General features: G+C 34.1%; 2 protein-coding genes across 11 annotated transcripts in view; one reads left to right on the top strand and one right to left on the bottom strand.

Moving 5' to 3' along the window:
* LOC110466205 (CD109 antigen-like) overlaps positions 1-15,470 on the top strand; it is an 81,024-nt gene extending 65,554 nt beyond the window's left edge. For 6 of the 10 annotated variants that reach the window (XM_021522574.1, XM_021522582.1, XM_021522579.1 and 3 more), the window contains exons 27-36: positions 9,737-9,811; positions 10,085-10,262; positions 10,944-11,158; positions 11,533-11,682; positions 12,128-12,190; positions 12,339-12,448; positions 12,660-12,807; positions 14,172-14,274; positions 14,809-14,891; positions 15,349-15,470. In XM_021522574.1, the coding sequence (XP_021378249.1) occupies positions 9,737-9,811; positions 10,085-10,262; positions 10,944-11,158; positions 11,533-11,682; positions 12,128-12,190; positions 12,339-12,448; positions 12,660-12,807; positions 14,172-14,274; positions 14,809-14,891; positions 15,349-15,360 (1,137 nt within the window). In that variant the 3' untranslated portion in view covers positions 15,361-15,470. Of the gene's footprint in view, positions 1-767; positions 922-4,354; positions 4,473-4,635; positions 4,750-5,303; positions 5,406-6,483; positions 6,613-7,641; positions 7,781-8,077; positions 8,255-9,038; positions 9,278-9,736; positions 9,812-10,084; positions 10,263-10,943; positions 11,159-11,532; positions 11,683-12,127; positions 12,191-12,338; positions 12,449-12,659; positions 12,808-14,171; positions 14,275-14,808; positions 14,892-15,348 lie in introns of all 10 variants that reach the window. The other 4 variants (XM_021522583.1, XM_021522577.1, XM_021522576.1 and 1 more) reach the window with 4 other exon arrangements.
* A 443-nt stretch (positions 15,471-15,913) lies between these two features.
* On the bottom strand, positions 15,914-25,194 carry LOC110466212 (neuroglobin-2-like). Its single transcript, XM_021522590.1, has 2 exons — positions 25,158-25,194; positions 15,914-16,617 (listed from the first exon to the last, which is right to left on the bottom strand). Exon 2 carries the CDS (start codon positions 16,531-16,533, stop codon positions 15,955-15,957), a length of 579 nt encoding a protein of 192 aa, XP_021378265.1. The 5' UTR covers positions 16,534-16,617; positions 25,158-25,194; the 3' UTR covers positions 15,914-15,954.

A 25,194-nucleotide genomic window follows, 5' to 3' on the forward strand; every position in this document is an offset into this window, starting at 1 on the left:
CTATTGGCACAAGCCCTAAAATGACGAAATGGTTATTTGTTGCAGTAAATTTTGACTTCATTTGACTATTTTAATTCCTTATATGTGCTTCTGTTTATTTCGTATTTAAGTTATTGTTTTCAGTCATACTTACAGTGGTTATTAGGTATGACATTCAATACTGTCATTGATACTAGCGAAATATCATACCGCATTAATAACAGATTCGCGCAGTTCTAACTGCTGCACTAGAATCAAGAGTTTGCAATTACTGCACAGTTCCACCATACCACACCACTCTGAGATTTCTGCATATTCTATCAATACCTGTAAATATAACCTACAGGTAACTACTACAAAATCAGGAACCATGGTATACATGTATCAGTATTTACATCAGGTAACAATTAATGTATTTATTATGGAATTGTCAAATATTTACTTACTAACAAGCACTGAACTTCACATATGAGGTTTATACGCAGTTTCCATGGGAACGGATTGCTGACCTAATAACTAGACACCATATCAGTTTATGCGTGAATCTTTAGACGTATAGGATACTACAACGATCACTGGCGTTAAGTAGACCCCATTGAACGATGGAAATGACTGGTACAAACACCACATCGTATTGTGAAATTCTTAATGAGGTCAGTTATCGTCTCTTGCCGAGTTGTGTCGAAGACATCTATGATATCGCTGCATGTTACCATATCATTCTTCACACGAAATAGACCCTACATCCCCTGGAAGTTATGTTAAAATTGTATTTGTTTCAATTCGAGTCCCGGATCTATATCCCGGTTTGTATCCGTTTGGTCGACCCACGGTTAGCGCTGGAATAGGCCCAGACGGTGTTGGTGTCCATGTGCTGAAAGAAGTGGAGACAATTCGCTCCGATTTCCCAGAAACATGGCTCTGGCTAAATAAAACTGTCGGGTAAAATTTTCAACTCAAATACCTAGAACAAACAATAGCGGGCTTAATATAATTTAGAATAAATATAAAAAGAAGGTATATCTTAAATGAACAAAGAGAAATCTAAGATTTATCATACAATTATTATGAATAAATTGTTATTTTCACAGCCGGTGCTACGCTACGATAATGCGCTCATCCGTATTGTTCTTTCTTCATTAGATGTTTGTCTAGCATCATGCTTCCTGTGCTTCATGTGCGTATGTCAGCTTTGCTTCTTGTTTCACGCTCTGTTACATGGTATTTAGAAGGAAATCTGATACACTGTTCTCTAACCATTATCTTGGTATCTGGTACATGTAGTTTACTCTTTGCCCTTTAAGAACACTCAGCTGATTTTCTTCAATAATAACTAATTAGCTAATTAATTAATTGAATGAATCACATGCTTGCTAGGCTAGTGAAGCTTTAGATAAGACGTACGTAACGCACAACCCAAAAAGTAGAAAAACCTACATCATGATCCCCCTCCATCCGCCACTTTTTCATCTAGGCCTGGGTATAATTATACAATTGTCTAAAGTACCATCCTAAGTGTTAAGATGCAAAATAATTTTGAAATACATACCCAGTAAAGATCATACCAATTTTAAATGATCCACATTCAAAGTTGTTAAGTTCACTGTGATTAAGTTTTATAGTGATATGTTGCTATTGGTTTCCGATTAGAAACACATGGAACTAAACTGAATGCATCCCCCAACTTCGCGTTTATTTCTGTTTTACCTTTCCCATGATATTTCCTTTTTCAATAGTCGTCCGAGGTAATTCTCATATTACATTGCATTCGAAGTTAACAAATTTAGGTATACATGCGCATATCTATTGTAGAACATAAGTGGACAAAAACCTAATTTTATTGCCGCCCATTAATCAGTACGGGAGTATTGAATGTCTAGCAACTTTTTCAATAGTCGTCCGAGGTAATTCTCATATTACATTGCATTCGAAGTTAACAAATTTAGGTATACATGCGCATATCTATTGTAGAACATAAGTGGACAAAAACCTAATTTTATTGCCGCCCATTAATCAGTACGGGAGTATTGAATGTCTAGCGATGTTTTTCCGTGTTATAATTTACTATACTCATCTATACATGTACTCTACACTTCCCATAGACTATTTCAGAGTATCTGTTTTTAGATAAAAAAACATGTTTGGTTAAATAGAAGTATCTATATCTATAAATAAATATTATCACGGAGTTTTTAGTTAGATACCTTTCCAATGATAGTGTTTTTTTTTTATATGTGAGGCGTCTATCAATTATCCTGATATTTCTGCACGTGTCATGACTCTGTGGTCCGGTGTAAATATGGCTTATTCTTAATACAATTCGCCGCATAACATTTAAACGAAAATCTTTCGAGTTTTGCTCTAAACAAATTTTGTTTTTTCGAAGGACATGAAAGGGGGTCAAGTGTATATTCAACTCATTTGGCACGTTAAACTGTATCTAATAGTCTTGAACAGAGAGAAGACTACAATAAAGCTGCAAAAGAGTAAAGGGATACGCTAAGTATTAAATTAAAGTTTTATTATGTGAAAGACAAAATTAGACCTTAAAATTATAAAATTAAGTTAGGATCACTCGTCCCCGACCCAGTATTTTCACATTACGATCAGTGAACTCCTTCTGCTTTAGAATTTAATGGTCCAAGATGAAAGAAAATTGTCGACCCTTCGCTCTCCATCCTGACGCTATCACACAGCATTAGGTAGAACTNATGGACAATTTAATTCTTACTGAGTCCGAATCATATTTGCACTTGCCTAGAAGGATTTTGTTGTTTTAAAACCCCCAAATGTTTCCTATGGCCGCTGCTTGGATGGCGGGAGGGGGTGGTGGTGGTTTTGGGGCTATAAATGGAATGGCCTCAGGTGCTGCTATGGGTCCTGCTATGGGTGGTTCAATGGGTGCTGGTACGGCAACTGGCTTGGCCTCTGGTGATATTTGAGGAACTCCCTTGCTGAAAGAAGTGGAGACAATTCGTTATGATTTTCCAGAAACATGGCTCTGGCTCAATGAAACAATTGGGTAAAGATTTCTTCTCACAACACTTTATGGTTTCCACTGAGTGATACCACTATAATGGTGGAACAATTAGCTCTTCATGCTTGACTCAATAACAAAGAACATACACGTTCGTTATACCAAGTGGCTTTATTTCAAGAGAAGCCAAGTTAGCTCATATTCCTTTCAAAATACATTCTGTGATATTCCAGTGGAAGGTCATTATTACAATAGCCCTTATTAGTCTGTTCCCCTTACTCCTTTATGAACCCCAGCTTTAGTAGTATCCCGCGCCTATCTTTGCTAACAATAGTCTGGCTTTTTATTTACTCTCGTAACACCGCTTTCAGGCAAAAACAAATCTGATTTTAAATTGGTTAGAAATTGAAATAAAAAAGTACAGTATATATTGAAAAAATGAGAAAGAAAGTTAGTTTCGATATCCAAATTAAAAATATGACTCTTGTTGAAATCACACATATGGGCTCCGTTTCCATAAGTTGGATTTAGACGGCAGGATCTCGAGGAAAAACACGTTTGTTCGTTGTTTGAAATTTGTAAGACTGGTAAGTATCTTTAAAAAAAGAAGAAAAAAAAGCAGTATTTAAAACATATTTTAAATACCATATAAAAAAGCAAACGCCATGTGTTCTCAACTCGGGGAAATTAATCTTCAATAGTTGTTCTGATTACAACTCGCAACGGTTAGGAGACGTGAAAATAAAAATGTCTCTTTATTCTTGAACAGCTTACTTGCTAGATCTTTTCCTTGTCTCTGTATACATTTAATAAAAACAATAATTTTATTATTTGTGACAGTAGAAAACTACAGCAACAAACGACTTATAACTATATACTTATTTAATCATAAAACAGAATAAAATTGTGTTGATTTAAAACTTTACATCATATGGCTATTTACATTTATTGCTAGAATTGTTCTTTTGTATTTATATGTTATGCTTAGTTGTTTCTTTGTTGCCTTACTTTTTGCCTTCCTGCACCTTCATCTGACATAGGCTTCTTATGTCTCTCACATGTTAAATATTTCATAACTCAATATATTTCAAATTCAGCTCAGTATGAGTGATTGTTATTTATTTGATATTAAAATATACATTTGTTTTCAACAATAAAATGTCAATACGTCTATTATACTGAGTATAGTAAATCTGATTATTTTTGTGCAGTCAAATATATTTTAAAGACAAAATGTCTCAAATATTTTGTTTTTATTTTTTCCGGACGCTTAAAGAATATGATAAAATCGAATACCTGTATTACAGACTATAAAACTGTTTTATAATGATTGGTCGTAACATACAAAGCATACATTATCCATTACAACATTCCTTTTCGATTTGTTAACTAACGTAGACCAGACGGCAACGTGACCATTGCTGCCACAGTCCCGGATACGATTACGTCATGGGTTGCCAGTGCCTTTGCTGTCCACGCCACCAGTGGTCTCGGAATCGCTCCAACAAGCGCAAAGGCACGCTTACCATAGTAAACAATAGTTTTGAACTTATAAATTGATCAAGAACAATGAACTTTTATCCGTTTTGGAAAGGCTGCTTTCTTCAATATTGTATCATAATTGCATTCATTTTGTAAAAATATTACTCTCGTTCCAAATTTTTAGTTGTATTTNACAGGTTGAAGCCTTCAGACCATTCTTTGTCAGCCTGACATTGCCTTACTCAGTTGTGAGAGGAGAACAACTCGTACTGCAGGCCAATGTGTTCAACTATATGACTATGGATATGGACGTACGTATATTCAGCGTCGTATCATATTTCTGAGTCAGATGACACAGAATAACAAAATCATTAAGAGTTGGCAATTTCAAAACGACATACAACAGTTTTTGTTCATTCTTCTTTTCATGTGTTTTCAAAGAGAAAAATATATAAATGAAAATATTTTAATATCTTGTTTTGTTCTGAAGGAGTAGACTTAAACAGTTTACATTTTGATCATTTTGAGTTGGCGCTGACGGAAAGTTTAAAAATCCAATAATAATAATATACTGCATTTATATAGCGCCCAATATAATTTGTAAAATTACTCTAAAGCGCTAAACTACATATGGATAATAGTATAAGTTATAATTGTAAAACAAAAATAAAGGCTTACAATCACTTTTATATATTAAGCAAGCAGATAATCATCGCAATGTGCACATAAAAGAATAAATAAAGGGTGGTATTTACATGACGTCTTTTTAGTAATGTCAGTCCGTTCTTGAACACCGTTGACCGTAAGTAACATGTTTGATTGAACTTTCTTTGTGTTTTATTTAATGTTTTTCCTAACATACCAGGTCGTTGTCACATTAGAAAAGAATGATGATCTGGTAAATGTCGTATTCGATACACATGGCACAGAGTCCTACATCGCCCAGACAACAACAAAGACTGTACACGTAAGTAGTTATACAGATATAACAACAGAGAAAATACAATTAACTATCATCAATTAAGCCATTGTTTATCCAAATCTAGAATGTTTTAGGGACATACATATACTTTTCAATTCTAATGTTTGCTTAGAATCAAGTCATTTCAAAATCTTACCACATTAGCTCGGACCAAAAACTATCTAGAGGTATACTTTTATACATACTGGACAAATGACGAAAACGATATGTCATAGATTTCTTTTACATACAAATTCCAATCAGGAGGATTAAACAGATGACATATGGCTAACTGTTAGCGTGATATATTTTCCTAAACATCTTTTTTCTCATTGATCCCATTTTTTGTTTAGCTTAACGCTGTTTTGTCGAGACAATAACCAATACCAGGTAGACGCATAGCAAATTATTGCATGCATTTATCTGATGAACTAGATAATTAATTTCCATTCAAAAATCTTGGGTAGTTTATTTTTTGTCTAACAAAACACATAATAAAAAAAGTTTTCTCGTGTTCGCTATACCGGATAGAAATCGTATTGAACATACTGTTGACATTCCTGTGTAGGATTACATTCTAGCTGATCTATTTTTGTGGATTTTTTTTCTATGAAGTTATATAATTGTTGCAAGTTCTATTTAGTCTCCTAANTTCCCATATTTGTCCATCAAAAACCATGCTGCAGAACTGCAGATATTGAGAACGTTTCAATTTTTTCCGTTTCGATTTTGTTATCTACGATGAAATGTTTAATTATTTATTTTCGGTAATTATTTTATTTCTTAAATTGAAAACCATGAAATGCAAATAACTGAACCATTATGAAAATACATCATAGATAATGTTTGAAAATCAGTATACGATATATCTATTCATTATCATTATCAAAAATTAATTCAAATATTTCCATAAGGATGTAATTTTTATATACAAGATGTTATTCGATATGAATAATACATCATAGAGTATACTGCTGATTGCATTTATGTGTGTTTTAAGTACGTTTTAACCATATTTTACCTATCAAATACAACCGAACCCTTGTTTCACGACTTACTGTAGATCTCGATATTGTGTCTCTAGGTAACAGCTGGTGGAACAAAATCTGTGTTTTTCCCTGTGGTTCCTGCCGGCCTTGGTTCTGTCAGTATTAACGTGAAGGCCCAGTCTACGTTGGCCGCCGACGCTGTTAGGCGACAACTCCTTATTGAGGTACAGTTGCTGATATTGTTTACTTGTTTTCGAACTCGATTCATCATTTTAGTGTGTCCGTATAAAGTCAGCATGGTCTGTGGTATGTTCAGGTAGGAACATGTCTTGGACATATTTCAAACGCTACTTAATCCAAACCATTAATATATAATAATAAGGCTTACTTTGAAACGGGACTTTTGTCTTTTCAATATATATGTATACATGTTTTGTAATGGTAAGCGCTTTGTAACAGCACTAGTAAATTCATTTATGATTTTATTCAAGATTATGATATAATAAACTTTCCATGACGTTATCTTTACTGATTTTGGGTACGTACACCAGAGAAAACCTTATTTACTCTGAATAGCTAATAGTCACGGGTTCCACTAGTCATGGGTTCCACTATCAAACCTAAATAAACACATTGCGTTATTATGTCATCCTGGTAAAATACTACCAACCTATCTAGGGAGAATTTCTCTTTAGCTCACTCGGTTGAGAGTAAGAATAGTAGGCCATAGGTCCCTAGTTCGACTCATAGTGGAGGCATACAAAAACAATGACCTCTGAAAGAAATGGATAGAGAAAATCTCAACCCTGTTTATGGTTCGGGTTTTGAAATGGGTCCTAGAATGAGGATTTAAATGGATTGTAGTCCTGTTCGCACGAATATCTTAATTCTGTCGCAAGTGATATTTTTTTGCGCTCGTACAAAACAGGGTTATTGATCTTGAGACGGCCCTCCGTGAAGTGATCGATTATCAGCAATGAAATAAATATACGTAAAATAGATAAATTCTGGAATTTGCTACTGCTCACGTAGATATTTTTTATTATTACCGTATCAGTATTATTTAAAAGTATCAGTATAAGTAAAATAAAAAAATCTGATATAAACTCAAATTGAGTATCAATATAAGTATACTTACTAACGTAGTGGGTATTTCGGTCGATGGGACGTTAGATACCGTTTGTAATTCAGCGAGAAAGGTTTATTCAAGGAATTACAGTAACTAAGAATTATGTAACCTGTTTCACGATAAGGCTGAAGGTGTCCCGAAAGAGTACAATATACCGATGCTTGTTGACCTGAAACACAACACCAACTTCGCGGAGACAGTTGATGTCACATTACCTGCTGGGGTCGTCGCCGGATCACATCGAGTGCATGTTTCGGCTATCGGTATGTTTTCATCTGTAATATTTTTTCAAGAAGTTGATTTAAATGAATGAAAGCATCGTAAAAAAGCTGTGAATGTTAAACGATATTGTCAACGCAGCATATGATAACGTATTGTATCACATAGATTAATATTTTTACGAAAGACTATTTCCTTGATTCGTGTTTATGCTTGTTTTGTATGATTCCGGAAATGTCAAATCGATTTTGAAGATTTTTGCAGACCTTCCCTGCGTGAAAAATAATTAAATGGAATAAAAAATAAAGATTTTTAACAACTTATTCATTTTCTTTTTGTAGGTGACTTAATGGGACCAACGGTCAATGGGCTAGACAAACTTTTGCGCATGCCAACCGGATGTGGAGAACAGACGATGTTAGGTTTCGCACCTGATGTGTTTGTAACTAACTATCTCACCGATACCCACCAGTTGACATCAAGTGTCGAGGAGAAAGCGATCAACTTTATGGAGAAAGGTATGCTCATATGCTTCATTTGTTTAACTTCGATAAAAACTGTAAACTTTATGTATAACCCCTATACTTCATTTCGAAAACTCACCATTCCGTACTTTTTACATGAGATTTTGTTTTACTACGCAAAGTCATAGCTCCTTTAATTTACTGAGAAAAGAAATCGCGTCGCTCTTGAAACCGCGATCGAAATTGTACGTGGTTTAAGCAAAAGTAAGTGTCATACGAAAAATGAGTAATTTATAGTATTAATGCATTACTTTTTTTTCTCTCTTCAGGTAAAAAGTATGTGTGTAATGGATTCTTTTTTTTACAAAACATTGCACTTTTTTCTTTAGAAAAACCTCTGTGTTTATCAATAATTATATTGAAATAACAAATCAAATTTAAAACTATATAGGTATTTTGTCTAGTTATGTTTTTTAACGTTTCTTAATATATAATGCGAAAGATTTCGATGAATGAATTTAATTAAAAATATCATGGATGATTAGTATTTGGTAAGAAAATCTTAAGCCGAAATGTATAAACAGTCAACAATACTTTATATGAAGATAATAAAATATTATTCTGCCATGTTCAAAATTTCAAATACAAGAAACGTGTTTCTATTTCTAAAACATACATGCGAAATATAACTTGAATGAATTATATCGGTCAAATAATATAGCAATGATACATTGCAATTTATTCATTACATCTGAATAAGACATGGCCAGTTATGTTCCGGTTTGTTACTTTTGAATGTGTCAGTCTGTATAATGTACAATAAATGTGATTTTTACAGGATACCAAAGAGAACTAACTTTCCAGCACTGGGATGGATCATTCAGTGCTTTCGGAGACAGGGACCCATCGGGTAGCATGTGGCTAACGGCTTTTGTTGCGAAGTCATTCCACCAGGCGAAACGTCATGTCTTTATCGATGATGAAACTCTAACCAGAGCTATTGATTGGATGATAAACCGCCAGGCAGCAAATGGTTCCTTCCCAGAACCTGGTCGTATCATTCATAAGAACATGCAGGTAATGTTGATGTTATTATGCAAATGAGGGAGTTCATGTGTAAAATAAGTTAAGAAACTAATATTTTAGTGTGCAAAATGAATTTAACTATTATCAAACGAGAAGGACGATTGACGTTATATAACATGAGGATTCTCTCTCATGATCCTTGAACTTTATTTTTGAAGGTATTATTAGATATCTTGGTTACTTTATATCTCATTGTACCTGGTTTCTTGTATACCCTAGTATGCCTCTGATATCTATGCCAGTAACACACATCACTGTAGGATAAAAATAACAGAATGCTAAGGCTGCTACAGGGTACATTGACTTAATAAATTAGTAAAACAAGAATAGTAAGCAATGTAATTTATGTGACCGTCTTTCCTTGCTTTTAACGTGAATATGTTATACATGTTTGTTCTCAAATGACCATGCATCTTAATGTTAAAGCGTCTGATCTGTTTTCTGATTTAGGGTGGATCTGCCTCCGGTGCTTCTTTGACCGCCTTCGTCCTTATCGCCTTACTGGAAAACAGTGACCTGCAAGGAGTAAGTTATACATCAGGTCATCGTCTTACACACATGTGGAAATAAGTAATTGTTGAAGATCAAACCTATGGTGTTTTCAATTCTGCCTTGTAATGCTGAATGACATGTTCTAAAACGCATTAAAGGACATTGCCTCTAACCGAATATATAACAAGCACCTAGATATTCATGACTATAATATGTGTTATGTTATTGTATATTGTATTATAAGCAAGTACTTGTAATGCTATATCAAATCATTTTTAAGCAACAGTGATATTTTTAAATCTACAGGGTGTGCACCTGAGGATACAATCAGCAGCCAATAAAGCCCAGACATACCTGGAGGGAGAGGTATCCGCCATGACAGACCCCTACGGCCTATCCATTTGCAGCTACGCATTGACTTTAGCAAGAAGTCATTCCTCCGCAACAACCTTCCATAAACTCATGGCCACAGCAGTTACTAAAGGTTTGCGATTCCTTCTTAGATAATAGTGAGGTCAGTGGTTGGGCATTGCTTGTTGCATAATTGTTTTATATAGACTTACTTTGTTCCTAAAAAGGTGAGGGAGTGTAGAAACGTTAATTACCAAGAAGGTTATTGGAAAACTATGACACAACTGATTCGCCTTCTCTGTGTAAGGCGAACTACGTGTTTCGTTTTTGTGAGGCGTCGAATGTGCCACCTCTCTACTTGCCGACTTATATGCCCTCTCCCTCCACGTAATCAGGTTAATCTTCTTTATCCTTTTAGCAAAGATATTGAAGAAACACACATCAATCCACTGAATACATTGCAACATTATCATTCGTATCTTTACTGCTTCTGTGTCCCTATGATGACAATTCCGTGTGGCAATACTATATAAAGCGTATAGAGTGTTTCATAGTCATATGACATCCTATCATATCATCACATCTGTCAACAATTTGAATGACATTTCATTGAAAACTACCAAACTTTTTAAGATATCATATATAAAATAATGTTAATTGTAAACAAACATTGGGATGCTTTGTGCTGTTCCCTTTCTCACCCTTTATAATTGTTATAATGGTCGAAAAATACTTTTTATAATATTGGAACATTTTCCTTGATGTTGTCTTTGTATCATCATATCGTTTATTTCACGGTTTTGTTTCTTTACAGACGGTATGACCCACTGGCATGAACCAGAATCAGCCTCATCCTCAACCGGCCACTACTGGTCCCCACCCCATCAGCAATCCAAGCCAGTGGATATTGAGATGACGTCATATGGCCTAATGGTGTTTGCTCACAACGGTCAGTTTACTGAAGGGCTTCCTTTCATGAAATGGATCACAAAGCAGAGGAATCCCAATGGAGGCTTTTCTTCAACTCAGGTCAGTACAGATTTACGATTAAACAAACGTATGAAAAAGGATAAACGTCATTAGGAAAATTTAAAATGTGTTTGTTACCTCCAAATAGATATTACAGTTCAGATAATAAATGTCGCGTTGATAAGATTGTAGTGAAAGCTTTGGCATTGAAATTGCAACTGAGCGATGTCACCAAGCATAATAGATTTATTTATATTCATGCATTTTTTGTGTTGGTTCAGGGAGGTTTAAAATCAAAAGTGAAAAAAAGAGGAGGAATCTTCCTCAAATTCCATATACATATATATATTATATACCTCATCCAAAGTTTAACATATATAATGTTTTATATTTTAATTGCACTGTTGGAAAAATCATCTTTATATTGGTTCCAGGATACCGTATTAGCACTACAGTCCTTGTCCGAGTTCGCTCGTATCGGATATTCTGAACACTTCAACATGCAAATCGGAATCACAGCTGGACAAACTACTCACAAGTTTAACGTCACCAGACAGAATGCATTGGTACTTCAATCATTGGAAGTAAGTAGATTTTATACTGGTGATAATACATTAGATATTTACTTGAATTTATTATTTTAAACTCACCAAAATACTTGAAAATGTTTAGTAGAGATAGTACTGAAACTCGTTTAAATTTGGAGCTTTGCTACTAGAGTTTGAACAAGTATTTTTTATATTCTATCAAATTGCTTAATAACGTTGCCACTGTGCACTATTATTTACCTCTTCCAGATAAAAGAGAGGCTTTTCACTTTTTCACTAAAGAATGTACATTGAATATATAATTCGTTATGAGAAAGTAGCATTTCCGCTAGACAGTAAGTCGAAACATTAGATTGTATGTTTTATAACATCTTTCAAACTGGTGACTGTTGTCACTAGAGATTTGTATTCCATTCAACACTGTGCTTTACGATTTGGTAGTCCATATATTTTATGAGTTTGCAAATTAATTTCTGTTCAGCTCCCATCCATACCAAGCCACGTAACTGTTACAGGAACCGGAAGTGGAATGGGCCTAGTCGAGGTTTGCTGCTTTGTTTCATCAAAATACAAGTAACGATAATAATACCACGATTATGCATGAAATATCAGTGTACCATTTTAAAAATCCTGAAATTAATATAGCTTTTAAATATCTTACCCACGTAACATGCAGTTATATTTTGTTACAGGTATCTGTATTCTTTAATGTTGAGCAAGAGGTCGAACAGCCATCATTTGAAGTTGATGTTACGATTATCGAAGAAACAATCAACTCCCTAAAAGTCCGATCCTGTACAAAGTAAGAAGTGGTTTTTTTCAATTGAATTTAAATTCATGTATTGTATAAAGTAATGTTAGTCACTTTTTTAACAAATACGAAAAAGCATGTTTTTTTCTTATATGCACAACAAGAAAAAACCTTCTGAAAATGTGTATGCATGTTTATCAGTCCATGTATTTATTGCCAGCAATGCCATCGTACTTAAAACTTCGATTAATTGGGATTACAGGTGGCTGAAAACTGGAGCCAGTGGAATGGCCGTGCAGGAAGTTGGCGTGCCGACCGGTTTCGCCCCTGATGTTGAAAGCATAGGGAAAATGGCCACCCTGAAGAAGACTGAGACGGAGAATCGCAAGGTCATTTTGTACTTTGACGAGGTATGAACATTTAACCAAGCATAGACTTACCTTAAATACTGCATTAACATGTTTCATCTTTTGTATTTCTGTGGTCCTTTAGGTCATGGATCAAAGAATACGGTTTTCTTGTTATTGCAAAACGTTGCTTTAAATATCTATACTGGAAAATTTAAATGTAAACGAAGTAGAAAGATTTTTTATCCACAACAAATAAACAGCAGACATTGGTAGATTTTTATTTAACCCTCAAAAAAATAACTTATATCAGCAAACATTGACTGGTGGTACAATATGCTGATCAATAAGTATCATCAGAACTAGGATATTAAACTGCTATTAACGAATGATCACCACAAGTAACGATTTCGAAAACTCAAGTGTCTTCCACAACAAGTGGTACCATTTGGTAATATCTTTGTGACGACATCATGTGGCGTTTCAAGTGAAGGCATCGTAAGCTCGTTTCAAGATATGCCATCTCGATTCTGATGTTATTCTAATAAGCTTGGTAACACGTTTAGCTTAAGGTGAGATATTTCGTGAAACGTGTTTAATAACAACAACGAATAATTAACTGTTAAAGCTTTCAATAAGTAAGAATGGTAGCTATTTCATTTAATTTAAAGGACTCTTTCCCATGACTCTTCCGATTGTTGTTAATCATTCATTTATTGCGACGACGAAATCTTAACTAAAGAACAATTATCGATATTTTGCTCTAGACCAAATTCTTGCTGAAAAATGACTATCTGGAAAGCACCATTTTATCAGCATTTTTCCCGAGATCATTATAACGACGTCCACACAATCCCTTAAAATGATGAAATGACCTCAAATTAATGTACAGTGTCTTAACAGCATACGATGCTTTTGCCATGAGTCACGTCTCACAGCCAAATAATAAACATTAACTTGTGGAAAAAATCAGTTTCTTGTCCGTATAACATAATAGTTTCACTCTATCTCTATCACAGAAAGAAACATATGTATTGATGAACTGGAAGCATTATCTATAGTCTGAGGTCTGTATTTGCTAATGCTCCGTGTCTTTTGACGGCACAAATTTATATATATATATTTATTCATAAAGGATAATTTGCTTTTAAGTGATACAGACAGTGTACATTAAAAATTAGTAGAAAGTCATCCATCAGCTAGTGTTTGGCGTGTTTCTGTGTAGGTATATTAATGAGATCGATTCGAAACTCGTCAACCTAGTTTTTGTCGACAGGATCATATTTACCCTTTGACCGAAACGGCCAATTTTTTGCGACGAAATCCTTAGTCATTTCGGTAAAGTGTCAGAGCTTTATTACATTTTTATATTACTTATATATACAGTCATTAATGTCTAATCTGTAATCCGAATTCACTTTATCTAGATTACCACGACCCCCCTGTGTGTAACTATGGACGCCTTCAGGACGGACAAAGTTGCAAAGTCGCAGCCGGCTCCTATCAGAGTCTATGACTACTATGAGCCAAGTAAGATAAATCTTGTTGAATATATTTACATACTCTCAATATACAGTAGACAATTCTGCAGAAATATTTCAATTATTTTATTTTCGCGAGTACGTTTTTCGGAGTAAGTTATCCACAGGAAAAGATAATTAATACTGTTCGTTTATTAGTTGTTAAACTATATCTGAACAATATTAGTATTATGTAAAAACCTACAAGACCGACTGTCGCAAAGTACTAATTCATTAGATATTCACTGTGTTGTGGTTTTTATATATATATATTCAGCTTCAAAAATAGCTATGCCATCAAAAAAATAAAGCAAACATGTATACAGCATAGCATTTGGCATGATCAAATTACGTGCGATTTACATGCGATGAGTAAGTATTCATATTTTGCGAGGATTTAGTCTGAAACTTGTCCTACAATGATTCTACCATAAAGGGTCAAGAATATACTAGTAGGAACAGTAAGGTCGACATTTCATCTAAACATACGTCCCGCTAGATAGGATTTAACGTATTCAAATGCTTTATTTCTTTTACAAAACAGGTAACCAAGTGACGAAGTTCTACCAATCCATAGTGCTGAAGAACTCTGGTGTCTGTGATGTCTGTAATGAATGTGGCTGTCATGTAAGTACACGACGTAATTCAGGAAAAGCTGAATTAGTCACAGTATCAATATTTTGGCCTATTTCAACTTTTATATGTGATGAAAGGAAAATTTCAGAAGCATTGTCGATAAAAATTGTTTTACATAGGTAACATTCTGATCCGCGAAAATGTCGATATTTACAGTACTGTATTTATCCCGATGTATACTTGCATCCTGACATTACTCTGTCATACTTTCTATAAAAATGCTGAGGGAACGAAACAAAAAGCATTCCAGGTGAAAAAGTAATTACTTTATAATTACTGTTGTCGTAAAATAGCGTTACTAATTTATATTGCTTTGCTCCGGTATACTTTCTTAAACACTTCATTTTTATTTCAGGACACGTGTGATTTTTTATTCTAACAAAAGCATGCATTGTAAGATCTTAAATTTGAAATGAAATATATAATGGTATTATTGTTTTCTTTCCAGGGACAACATTAGACTGAAATAATGAAAAACGGCCAAAGTTAGTTCTGCACGAATTTTTTATATCTTATGTATACATTACTTTTTGTATTGTTCTCTCTGTAAATAAAAGAAATGATTTTTGACGAAGATTCCTTGTTTTACAAAAAACAAAAACAAAGACATTACCTGCAAAATACTAGCTTAAAATGAAGTGCCTCAAAATGTTAAGCGTTTCCTTGCCACATATGGCACCCATCAAAACTAGGAGGTTAACAACAATCTACCGATTAAACTCGTACCTACAACTAAAATAAAACAACAAAGAATATGTTTCATTTATCATTTGACATGAATTGACGACATGTTTAAGTCGTCGTAATTTGTAAAACGTGTCCAGCTAGACTGGTGTATACATAACGATTTCTAAAAGTCCAACACGGGAAGTTTGGAAGATTTTATGAGTTAAAATTGTAAATTGTCACACAAAAACAGGTTGTCCTGATTTGACAACTTAAACTTCAAACTGTCAAAAAACGTACCGACAGAATGTTACAAAAACAACATGTGTTGCTTTCACCATCAAATGTTCTTCAAACATGCTGGCAATAACACGGTAATAATAACTTTTCACTTCGATGCAATCTGATCATTGGATTCTAAATTCTGTTGAACCTTATCGCTGTTAGCTAATGCCGCCGCGTGTCCTTCCTTCAGTTTGTGCATTATGAATTCAAATACTGTCGCCCATGCCAGGCTTGTTTCACCGGAAAACTGTCCTTTCAATTCCTCATGCCATGCATACATCATGGCCTCTGTAAATGCGTCGAAATATTCGTTCTTAAAACCTGTAAACTGTATATGCTGCTTTCCAAGGCCAGTTAGTAATGGCGTGAGTGCTGCTTCTATGTCATCAATGTTTTCGACTGCCGCTCCGACAGCCTGCATAAATCTTGAGGCATGTCCCTTGAAGTTGGAATCACGTAAGAGGTCTTCCCCTTCAACGTCTCTACAAGGAAACAATTGTTTGACGTGCGGATGGAGTTGAAATATGCGGAGAAAAACCTTTATGCCGTGTCCAGTGATATTGGAACACATCACTTTCCATGTTTTTTTGATGATATATCGCTGTTTATTTGTCAAAAGTTTTGACTCTGTCGTTGAAACAACTGATCGGTTTGCTGCTGTCATAGAAGTTGCACATCCCATCCTCGACTTCTCTAATTCCACCTGTAATATCACAATTCAACATCCATATCCATTGAATGTATTGTTGATATAAGTTGCGTTGTGCTGCAACAGAAAAATAGCTACATATAGAAATTGGTCATGTATACTATAGGAATTATCAAAACGGTCAATCAATTCATATTGATTTCTGGTCATCCTTAGAGCAGTTACTCGTAGAGAGTTGTAAGGGGAGATAACACCAACATTCTTATACAGAATATAGGAAATCGTCTATACACTACTTAATATCACCAACCGGTAGCATGATAAATTCATTATCGTGCGTTTTAAGCATGGGAATGCTTAAGAGGACGTAGCGAACAATTTGAGAAAAACTTGAGAATGTATCTTTTCAATTGGGAATGTATTGTTTTTTCGAGAAAAAAAACGGCATGCTCTCGCCAGGTGACGTCCTGAACCGCAAATAGTATCCACAAAAAACTAGGAAAATAGTCCGTCATTTAGTGATCATCATAAAGTAATAAAAAAATGTGAAAGTAACAAGCGTAAATGTACATATGAGAAGCCAATGACGATGATATTGTTTTAAAAAAATTACATAGTTTTAAGGTTCACATGTGGTGGCCTCCCCGTGCTTGCGATGAAAATATTGTTCTCACAAAAAAAACCCTCAATGTGATAATCTGTAAATATAACGATCAAGCCCTGTGCGTATAGCTACCATTATCCCAGTTGTCCCACTATCCAGTCAGTGTTTTGAGAAACACATTTCTTTACGAAATATCTAACCGATTACATATATTTCAATATTCAAATTCATATTTTCATTATTCTACAGCCATAACACTAAATAAGAGATTGTTTACGTATCTGTTTTGTTTGCCCCACATATGTTCTATATTTATCAAACTAAAATTGTCCACCAATGCCAATTTGTGGGTAACTTAATTATTTCAATAGAAAATTGAAGTTAAGATAAACAGCATCTAATAGTCAATCTGAATGCAAAGTGATTTAATTTGTTTTTACATTGTCTAACAGATGAGGTAATTATTTTAAATGTTCTGAGTACGTTCTTGTTTTAAAGGTGTGAATAACTCTGCCTTCTTATGACAATATAAACACATTTACCACTAAAGAAACCTGTCCATGTGAAATTCCTCTTAAATCTGTTGTTCGATATCTACACTTCAATAACTTTTTTTTTGTAGTATTTGGTTTTGGAATGTGTGCGAAAACAATATACCTGTCAGAACAGTATTTTTTGCTATGTTTTGTATATATTGATAGACTTTGCAATAACTATCATTCAGTTTATTATTTGGTTTTGTAATTTTCTTTTAATTCAAGATTTTTCCGCAAAACCTGGTATAGTTACAATCAAACATTTCATATTATATATTCATACATCACACGACTCATATATACTCTTATTTACATCAGTTGATATACTTGGCGCCAGTACATGTAATGATACACGTGCACACATGTATTGTCTTTATGAGAACAGAAAGGAGAATCTTGATTTTACACTACACTGCAGCTCAAGTATTAACAGAAATTTGTGTTTATGATAAAATTATATGATTTAAAAAAGGGAAGGGGCTGAGAAAATTCAACAATTCCTTATTACATTACCAGGATTATTTTAATCTTATTGGTAATACAATTACAAACATTAAACTGCAATACTGCCTCCTTGAATACCAACCTAATTATGTAAAAAAAATCTCGAAATGGTGATATAGAATTTGTTATCAATGACCAATTATTTTTAGAAACTCTATTGATGGAATTAAGGGGTAAAACCATTTCGTATTCTTCTTATAAAAAACCCCAACAGAAATGGAAAAAAAATAAAGTATTCCTTTTTGATCAACTCAAAATTTTAAACTACGTTGGCTACAATTAAAGGTTAACCACTATATTTCTAACAACTAACTTTTATGCACATAAAATAGGCTTATCAAACAATCCTAATTGCAATTTCTGTAATAGAGAAAGGGAGACAATCGTGCATATGTTCTGGGAATGGGATGAAGTTCAGAATGTTCTGGCTTTTTTTTGAAAGGTTGTTAAATACACTAACAATTACATTACCTATAAATAAAGAAACATTGTTATTTGGTTTCGCAAATAACACAGGCATTTACAATGCATTGATAATGAAGTTCTTCTTCTAATCAAATTTTATATCTACAGCACCAGAACTATACATGGTACTCTCTCTGTTATGGCTATAGCTAATGTAATAAAAGAAAACTATGTGGTTCAAAAATGTATTTCATATGGTAAAAGTGATCCTTGTCTAAAAAATATTCTAAATAAATGGAAGAAATGGATGAAATTAGTTGATTTCGCCTAAAATCTGACATGATTTAGGCTGATATCTTAATTATTCAGTAACAATTCTGTTACTTAACTTTAATTAGTATCTAGCTCTGTTTTGTCTTCCTTCCCTGACATGCTTGTCTGATATCTGTCTTTATCTTTTCTTCTTTCTCTTCTTTGTTTTCCTACCAGCTTCTCTTTCTCTCCTTTTATCCCTCTTTCTTCCTTATAGCAATACAGAGTGCTAGTAAATGAAATAATACCTATCCATATGCAGTCTTTAGTGATACAAATTTCTTTTTGCATAATTTGTATGGTATGAGTGGTGATATGAAAGATAATTGGTGACAAATAGGTTATTATATGATCTGAATGAATTACTGATCCATTATTATTGTCACTGTATTGAAAAAATATATAAAAAAATAAATATAAGACAAGCTTTTGTATCAGTTGTAAGTAAGGTGCTTCCGGCTTTAAACTGCAAGAAAATACAGCCAAATAAATTATCCTTGGGTTAATTATACCTAAAAAATGTGGCCGAGAAATGAGGGTAATACTCAGGACAAAATATATTTATATCATAATAGAGATAAACTATAATAGGTTCAGACAGATGCCTCAACTAAAATTCACAAAGAGGACAAAAATGTTTCAGTTCAAACAAGATTCAATACAGGTATTGTAAAGGGGACATAACTGCCAACAAAGCATACAGAACAAGAGAAAAAGCCCTTGTGCAAACTTCAGTTCAACATTGATAACATCTTATTTTTGTTATTATAAAAAAACGTGTTTAATTAAGCGCATAAGGAATACCAACTCCGAATTGATACAAAACAACAAAGGGAACACCACACAAAAGGAAATACAACAGCTGCACCTGTAGAGACACCAAACAAACGGCAAGACAACAGCTGGACATGTGGAGACACCGAACAAACCGCAAGACAACAGCTGGACCTGTGGAGACACCGCACAAAAGACAACACAACAGCTGGACCCGTGGAGACACCGAACAAAAGACAACACAACAGCTGGACCTGTGGAGACACCGAACTAAACACAAGCCAACAGCTGCACCTGTGGAGACACCGAACAAACGGCAAGACAATAGCTGGACCTGTGGAGACACTGAACAACGGCAAGACAACATCTGGACATGTGGAGACACCGAACAAAAGACAACACAACAGCTGGACCTGTGGAGACACCGAACTAAAGACAAGCCAACAGCTGCACCTGTGGAGACACCGAACGAAAGACAAGCCAACAGCTGCACCTGTGGAGACACCGAACAAACAGCAAGACAATAGCTGGACCCGTGGAGACACCGAACAAACGGCAAGATAACAGCTGGACATGTGGAGACACTTTCATTTAATTTTTTTTATTAAATCAATCAGATTTAATGGGAATTAGGCAACAGGCAAAGCCTATACAAGCCCTCTCCCAGGAGGTACATCTCAAACAATAGCAATATAATGATCTATGCATATTTACATACATGCTTTAGGAACTTAAGAATTAGATTAGAACCAATAATGATAGGAGACACCATACATACACACATGCATGCATACATACATGTACAAACATACATACACTTATACATACATACATGCATGCATGCATGCACACATGCACATACATACATACATACATATATACATGCATACATAACATTCAAAATCTGTTGGTCAATTCTATAGATCTCTGAACAAAAGCACGAATAGCAGCGTTAAGATCTTCACTAAGGAAACTACTTCCTTTAGTCAATATATTAATATTAAACATTAGATGTTCATAAATGTTGAGGTCCAAGTTTAAGTTTAAATTTAAATGTGTGTCAAGCTGTAAATGAGACAGAGTTAATTTATTTTGTCTTTGAGTCATATATCTAGGGCAATGCAGAAAGAACTGACTCACATCTTCATTATTGTAACCACATATACAGGAGGGATTATCATTAAGATGGTCTCTAAAGGGATCAGTGTTCAACTGACTTGCACGGTTTCGAAGTTGACACAATGTTATGTTAAAAGATCTAGTCCCTTCATATTTAAAATCTTAGTACATATATCTTCATTGTTTTGGGGTATGGCATGATAAACAAGTTGTTTTTTGAGTTCACTTATAGATCTCAAATTGTAATAGTTACATTCAGGTCTATTCCACCAAGACATTATGCTAGGAAAGAAACTGTTGAAATATGCATTAGGTCTACAAATTGGTGGTTCAAATATACGTTGATGTCGGACATAATGGGTCATAGTTTCATTGCTGACTATGTAAGGTTCAACCATTTCAAAAGGATAATTAGGACTAACATGGTTAATTATTTTAAAAAACAATATATGCTGCTGAACCGTTCTACGTTTCTTAAGAGTTTCCCATCCAATTTCATTATAGATGATTTCATGAATAGTACCTCTTCGGAGACCAGTAGATATTCTAGCAGCATCTAGCTGGATAGATTTAAGAAGATCTGATTCAGTTTGATTACAAATATTCCATACAACACTAGGATACTCAAGAATTGGACGAATATATGACTTGAATATAATTTCTAGAGATTTCCTATCAAGTTTGTGTTTGAGTGACCTAAATATATGCATCTTATTGCATGTATTATTATATAAGAAATTGATGTGATCAGACCACAAACCATGGTAAAAACAACAAAACAGCTGGACCCGTGGAGACATCGAACAAGAGAATAGACAATAAACTGGACATGTGGCGATACCGAAAAACAGACAACAGATCAGCAGGACCAATGGAGACACCGAGAAAAAAACAGACAACACAACAGCTGGACCTGTGGAGACGCCGAACAACAGATAACTCAACAGCAGGACCAGTGGAGATGCCAGAGAAAAGACAAGACAACAGCTGGACCAGTGGAGACACAGAACAAAAGACAACACAACAGCTGCACATGTGGAGACGCCGAACAAATGACAACACAACAGCTGGACCTGTGGATACACCGAACAAAAGACAACACAACAGCGGGAACAATTGAGACACCGGACAAAATATAACACAACAGCTGGACCATTGGAGTCACTGAATAAAAGACAACGCAACAGCTGGACCAGTTGAGACACCAAACAAAAGACAACACAACAGCTGGACCTGTGGAGACACCGAATAAAAGACAACACAACATATGGATCTTTGGAGACACAGGACAAAAGACAACGCAACAGCTGGACCAGCGGAGACATCGAAGTAAAGACAACACAACAGCTGGACTAGTGGATTTTACCGTCTAACCTCTTAAGTCATGAATACTATTTTCATCATTTTATCATCTAACCTCTAAATTCATGAACTCTATTTTCATCATTTTCCCATCTAACCTCTTAAACACCGAATAAAAGACAACACAACATATGGATCTTGGGAGACAAAGGACAAAAGACAACGCAACAGCTGGACTAGTGGATTTTACCATCTAACCTCTTAAGTCATGAACTCTATTTTCTTCATTTTACCATCTAACCTCTTAAGTTATTAACACTATTTTCATCAGTTTACCATCTCACCTCTTAAGTCATGAACACTATTTTCATCATTTTACCATCTAACCTCTTAAGTCATGAATACTATTTTCATCATTTTACCACCTAACCTCTTAAGTCATGAACACTATTTTTCATCATTTTACCATCTAATATCTTAAGTCATCAACTCTATTTTCTTCATTTTTCCCTCTAATCTCTAAAGTCAGGAACTCTATTTTCTTCATTTTACCATCTAACCTCTTAAGTCATGAATACTATTTTCATCATTTTACCACCTAACCTCTTAAGTCATGAACACTATTTTTCATCATTTTACCATCTAATATCTTAAGTCATCAACTCTATTTTCTTCATTTTTCCCTCTAATCTCTAAAGTCAGGAACTCTATTTTCTTCATTTTACCATCTAACCTCTTAAGTCATGAATACTATTTTCATCATTTTACCACCTAACCTCTTAAGTCATGAACACTATTTTTCATCATTTTACCATCTAATATCTTAAGTCATCAACTCTATTTTCTTCATTTTTCCCTCTAATCTCTAAAGTCAGGAACTCTATTTTCTTCATTTTACCATCTAACCTCTTAAGTCATGAACTCTATTTTCTTCATTTTACCATCCCACCTCTTAAGTCATTAACACTATTTTCATCATTTTACCATCTAACCTCTTAAGACATGAACTCTATTTTCTTTATTTTACCAGCTAACCTCTTAAGGATGTACTCTTCTGAGGTTTCAATCACGTTCAAGTCTCGTTTTGATCTGGTGTGAAGGGTTTTTGTAATATTTAACAACTTATGATCAAGTTTATTAGCAAACACGCATCTGAAAAATATGTCATAAAACTAGATGCCTGTTGTTTGTAGAACTTTTTTTACAAGAATTTAAGAAAATTACCAATTCGGCGGCCATTTTGAAAATGTGTATTAATGTGTATTTCTTGTGCTTCAAAAAAGGCCAAAATTTCACCATTTTTGGCACTAGATTGATCACTTAAATTGTCATTGTGTCGCCATATTTAATTGTAGCAGGTTCATTTTTGCTGTACAACTTTATAATGTTCAATATGATAAAAATAATATGCAACAAACTGGAAAATGATACATTATTAATAAAAAATAAATACGTATTTAGTGTAACTGAAGCACTTTTGATTTTTGACCCCGAAAAACCTCTAACCTCTTAAGTCATGAACAAAATTTTCATCGTTTTACCATCTCACCTCTTAAGTCATGAACATGATTTAATAATTTTACCATCTAACCTCTTAAGTCATGAACACTATTTTCATCATTTTACCATCTAACCTCTTAAGTAATGAACACTATTTTCATCATTTTATCATCTAACCTCTTAAGTCATGAACACTATTTTCTTCATTTTACCATCTAATCTCTTAAGTCAGGAACTCTATTTTCACCATTTTACCTTCTAACCTCTTGGGTCATGAACCCTATTTTCTTCATTTTACCATCTAACCTCTTAAGTCATGAACTCTATTTACTTCATTTTACCATCTAACCTCTTAAGTCAGGACTATGATTTTAATAATTTTACCATCTAATCTCTTAAGTCAGGAACTCTATTTTCTTCACTTTACCATCTAACCTCTTAAGTCATGAACACTATTTTCTTCATTTTACCATCTAACCTCTTAAGTCATGAACAATATTTTCATCATTTTACCATCTAACCTCTTAAGTCATGACCATGATTTTAATAATTTTACCATCTAATCTCTTAAGTCAGGAACTCTATTTTCTTCACTTTACCATCTAACCTCTTAAGTCATTAACACTATTTTCATCCGTTTACCATCTAACATCTTAAGTCATGAACACTATTTTCATCATTTTACCATCTAACATCTTAAGCCCTGAACTCTAGTTTGACCATTTTACCATCTAACCTCTTAAACCATGAACTCTATTTTCACCATTTTACCATCTAACCTCTTAAGCCGAGAACTCTATTTTCACCATTTTACCATCTAACCTCTTGGGTCATGAACACTATTTTCATCATTTTACCATCTTACCTCTTAAGACATGAACACTATTTTCACCATTTTACCATCTTACCTCTTAAGTCATGAACTCTTTTTTCTTCATTTTACCATCTAACCTCTAAAGTCATAAACACGATTTTTACCATTTCACCATTTTACATCTTTAGTCATGAACATGATTTTAAACATTTTACCATCTAACCTCTTAAGTAAAGAACACGACTTTTTATCATTTACATTCTAACCTCTTAAGTCATGAACACTATTTTTATCATTTTACAATCTATCCCCGTAAGTAAAGAACACGATTTCCCATCATATCTAACATCTGAAGACGTCAATGCATTTTTTGTTCACAGCAAAACCGGCCAATCATTCATTGAACCCTTATATGATTTTAAATCTTCACTGTTTGAATCAATATAAAATATGAAGCATTAAATATTAAAAAAATGTTTATTTTATATATTGTATGTTCAGTTCTACAATGATTTAAATCTATGAAGTATGATATGAGTAGAGATTTTTTAAAAACGATTTATTTTGTATTTACACAGATACACAGATGATTTTATTCTGACTATAGGATTTACAAAAATCCCCTGCTGTCAGCTCAATACGGTTTGAACAAATTCTGACAAGAGCATGGAAGTAAATTTGTTTAGATTATGATTCAGTCTGTATTGTAAACGTTTCATCGTCTAAATACTTTAAAAATGAAAAAATGAAAAAAGAGTAAATCAATAATGTTCTACAGTACACCTACCTGTTATTCCTCCATGCTGAAATGCGGCATACACAGA

The sequence above is a fragment of the Mizuhopecten yessoensis genome, unplaced genomic scaffold, assembly GCF_002113885.1.
Source record: "Mizuhopecten yessoensis strain PY_sf001 unplaced genomic scaffold, ASM211388v2 scaffold11125, whole genome shotgun sequence".
In the NCBI taxonomy this organism is placed as follows: domain Eukaryota; kingdom Metazoa; phylum Mollusca; class Bivalvia; order Pectinida; family Pectinidae; genus Mizuhopecten; species Mizuhopecten yessoensis.

Excerpts from the sequence above, each read along its gene's own strand:
- LOC110466212 (XM_021522590.1), bottom strand. The coding sequence starts at position 16,533 with ATGGGATGTGCAACTTCTATGACAGCAGCAAACCGATCAGTTGTTTCA.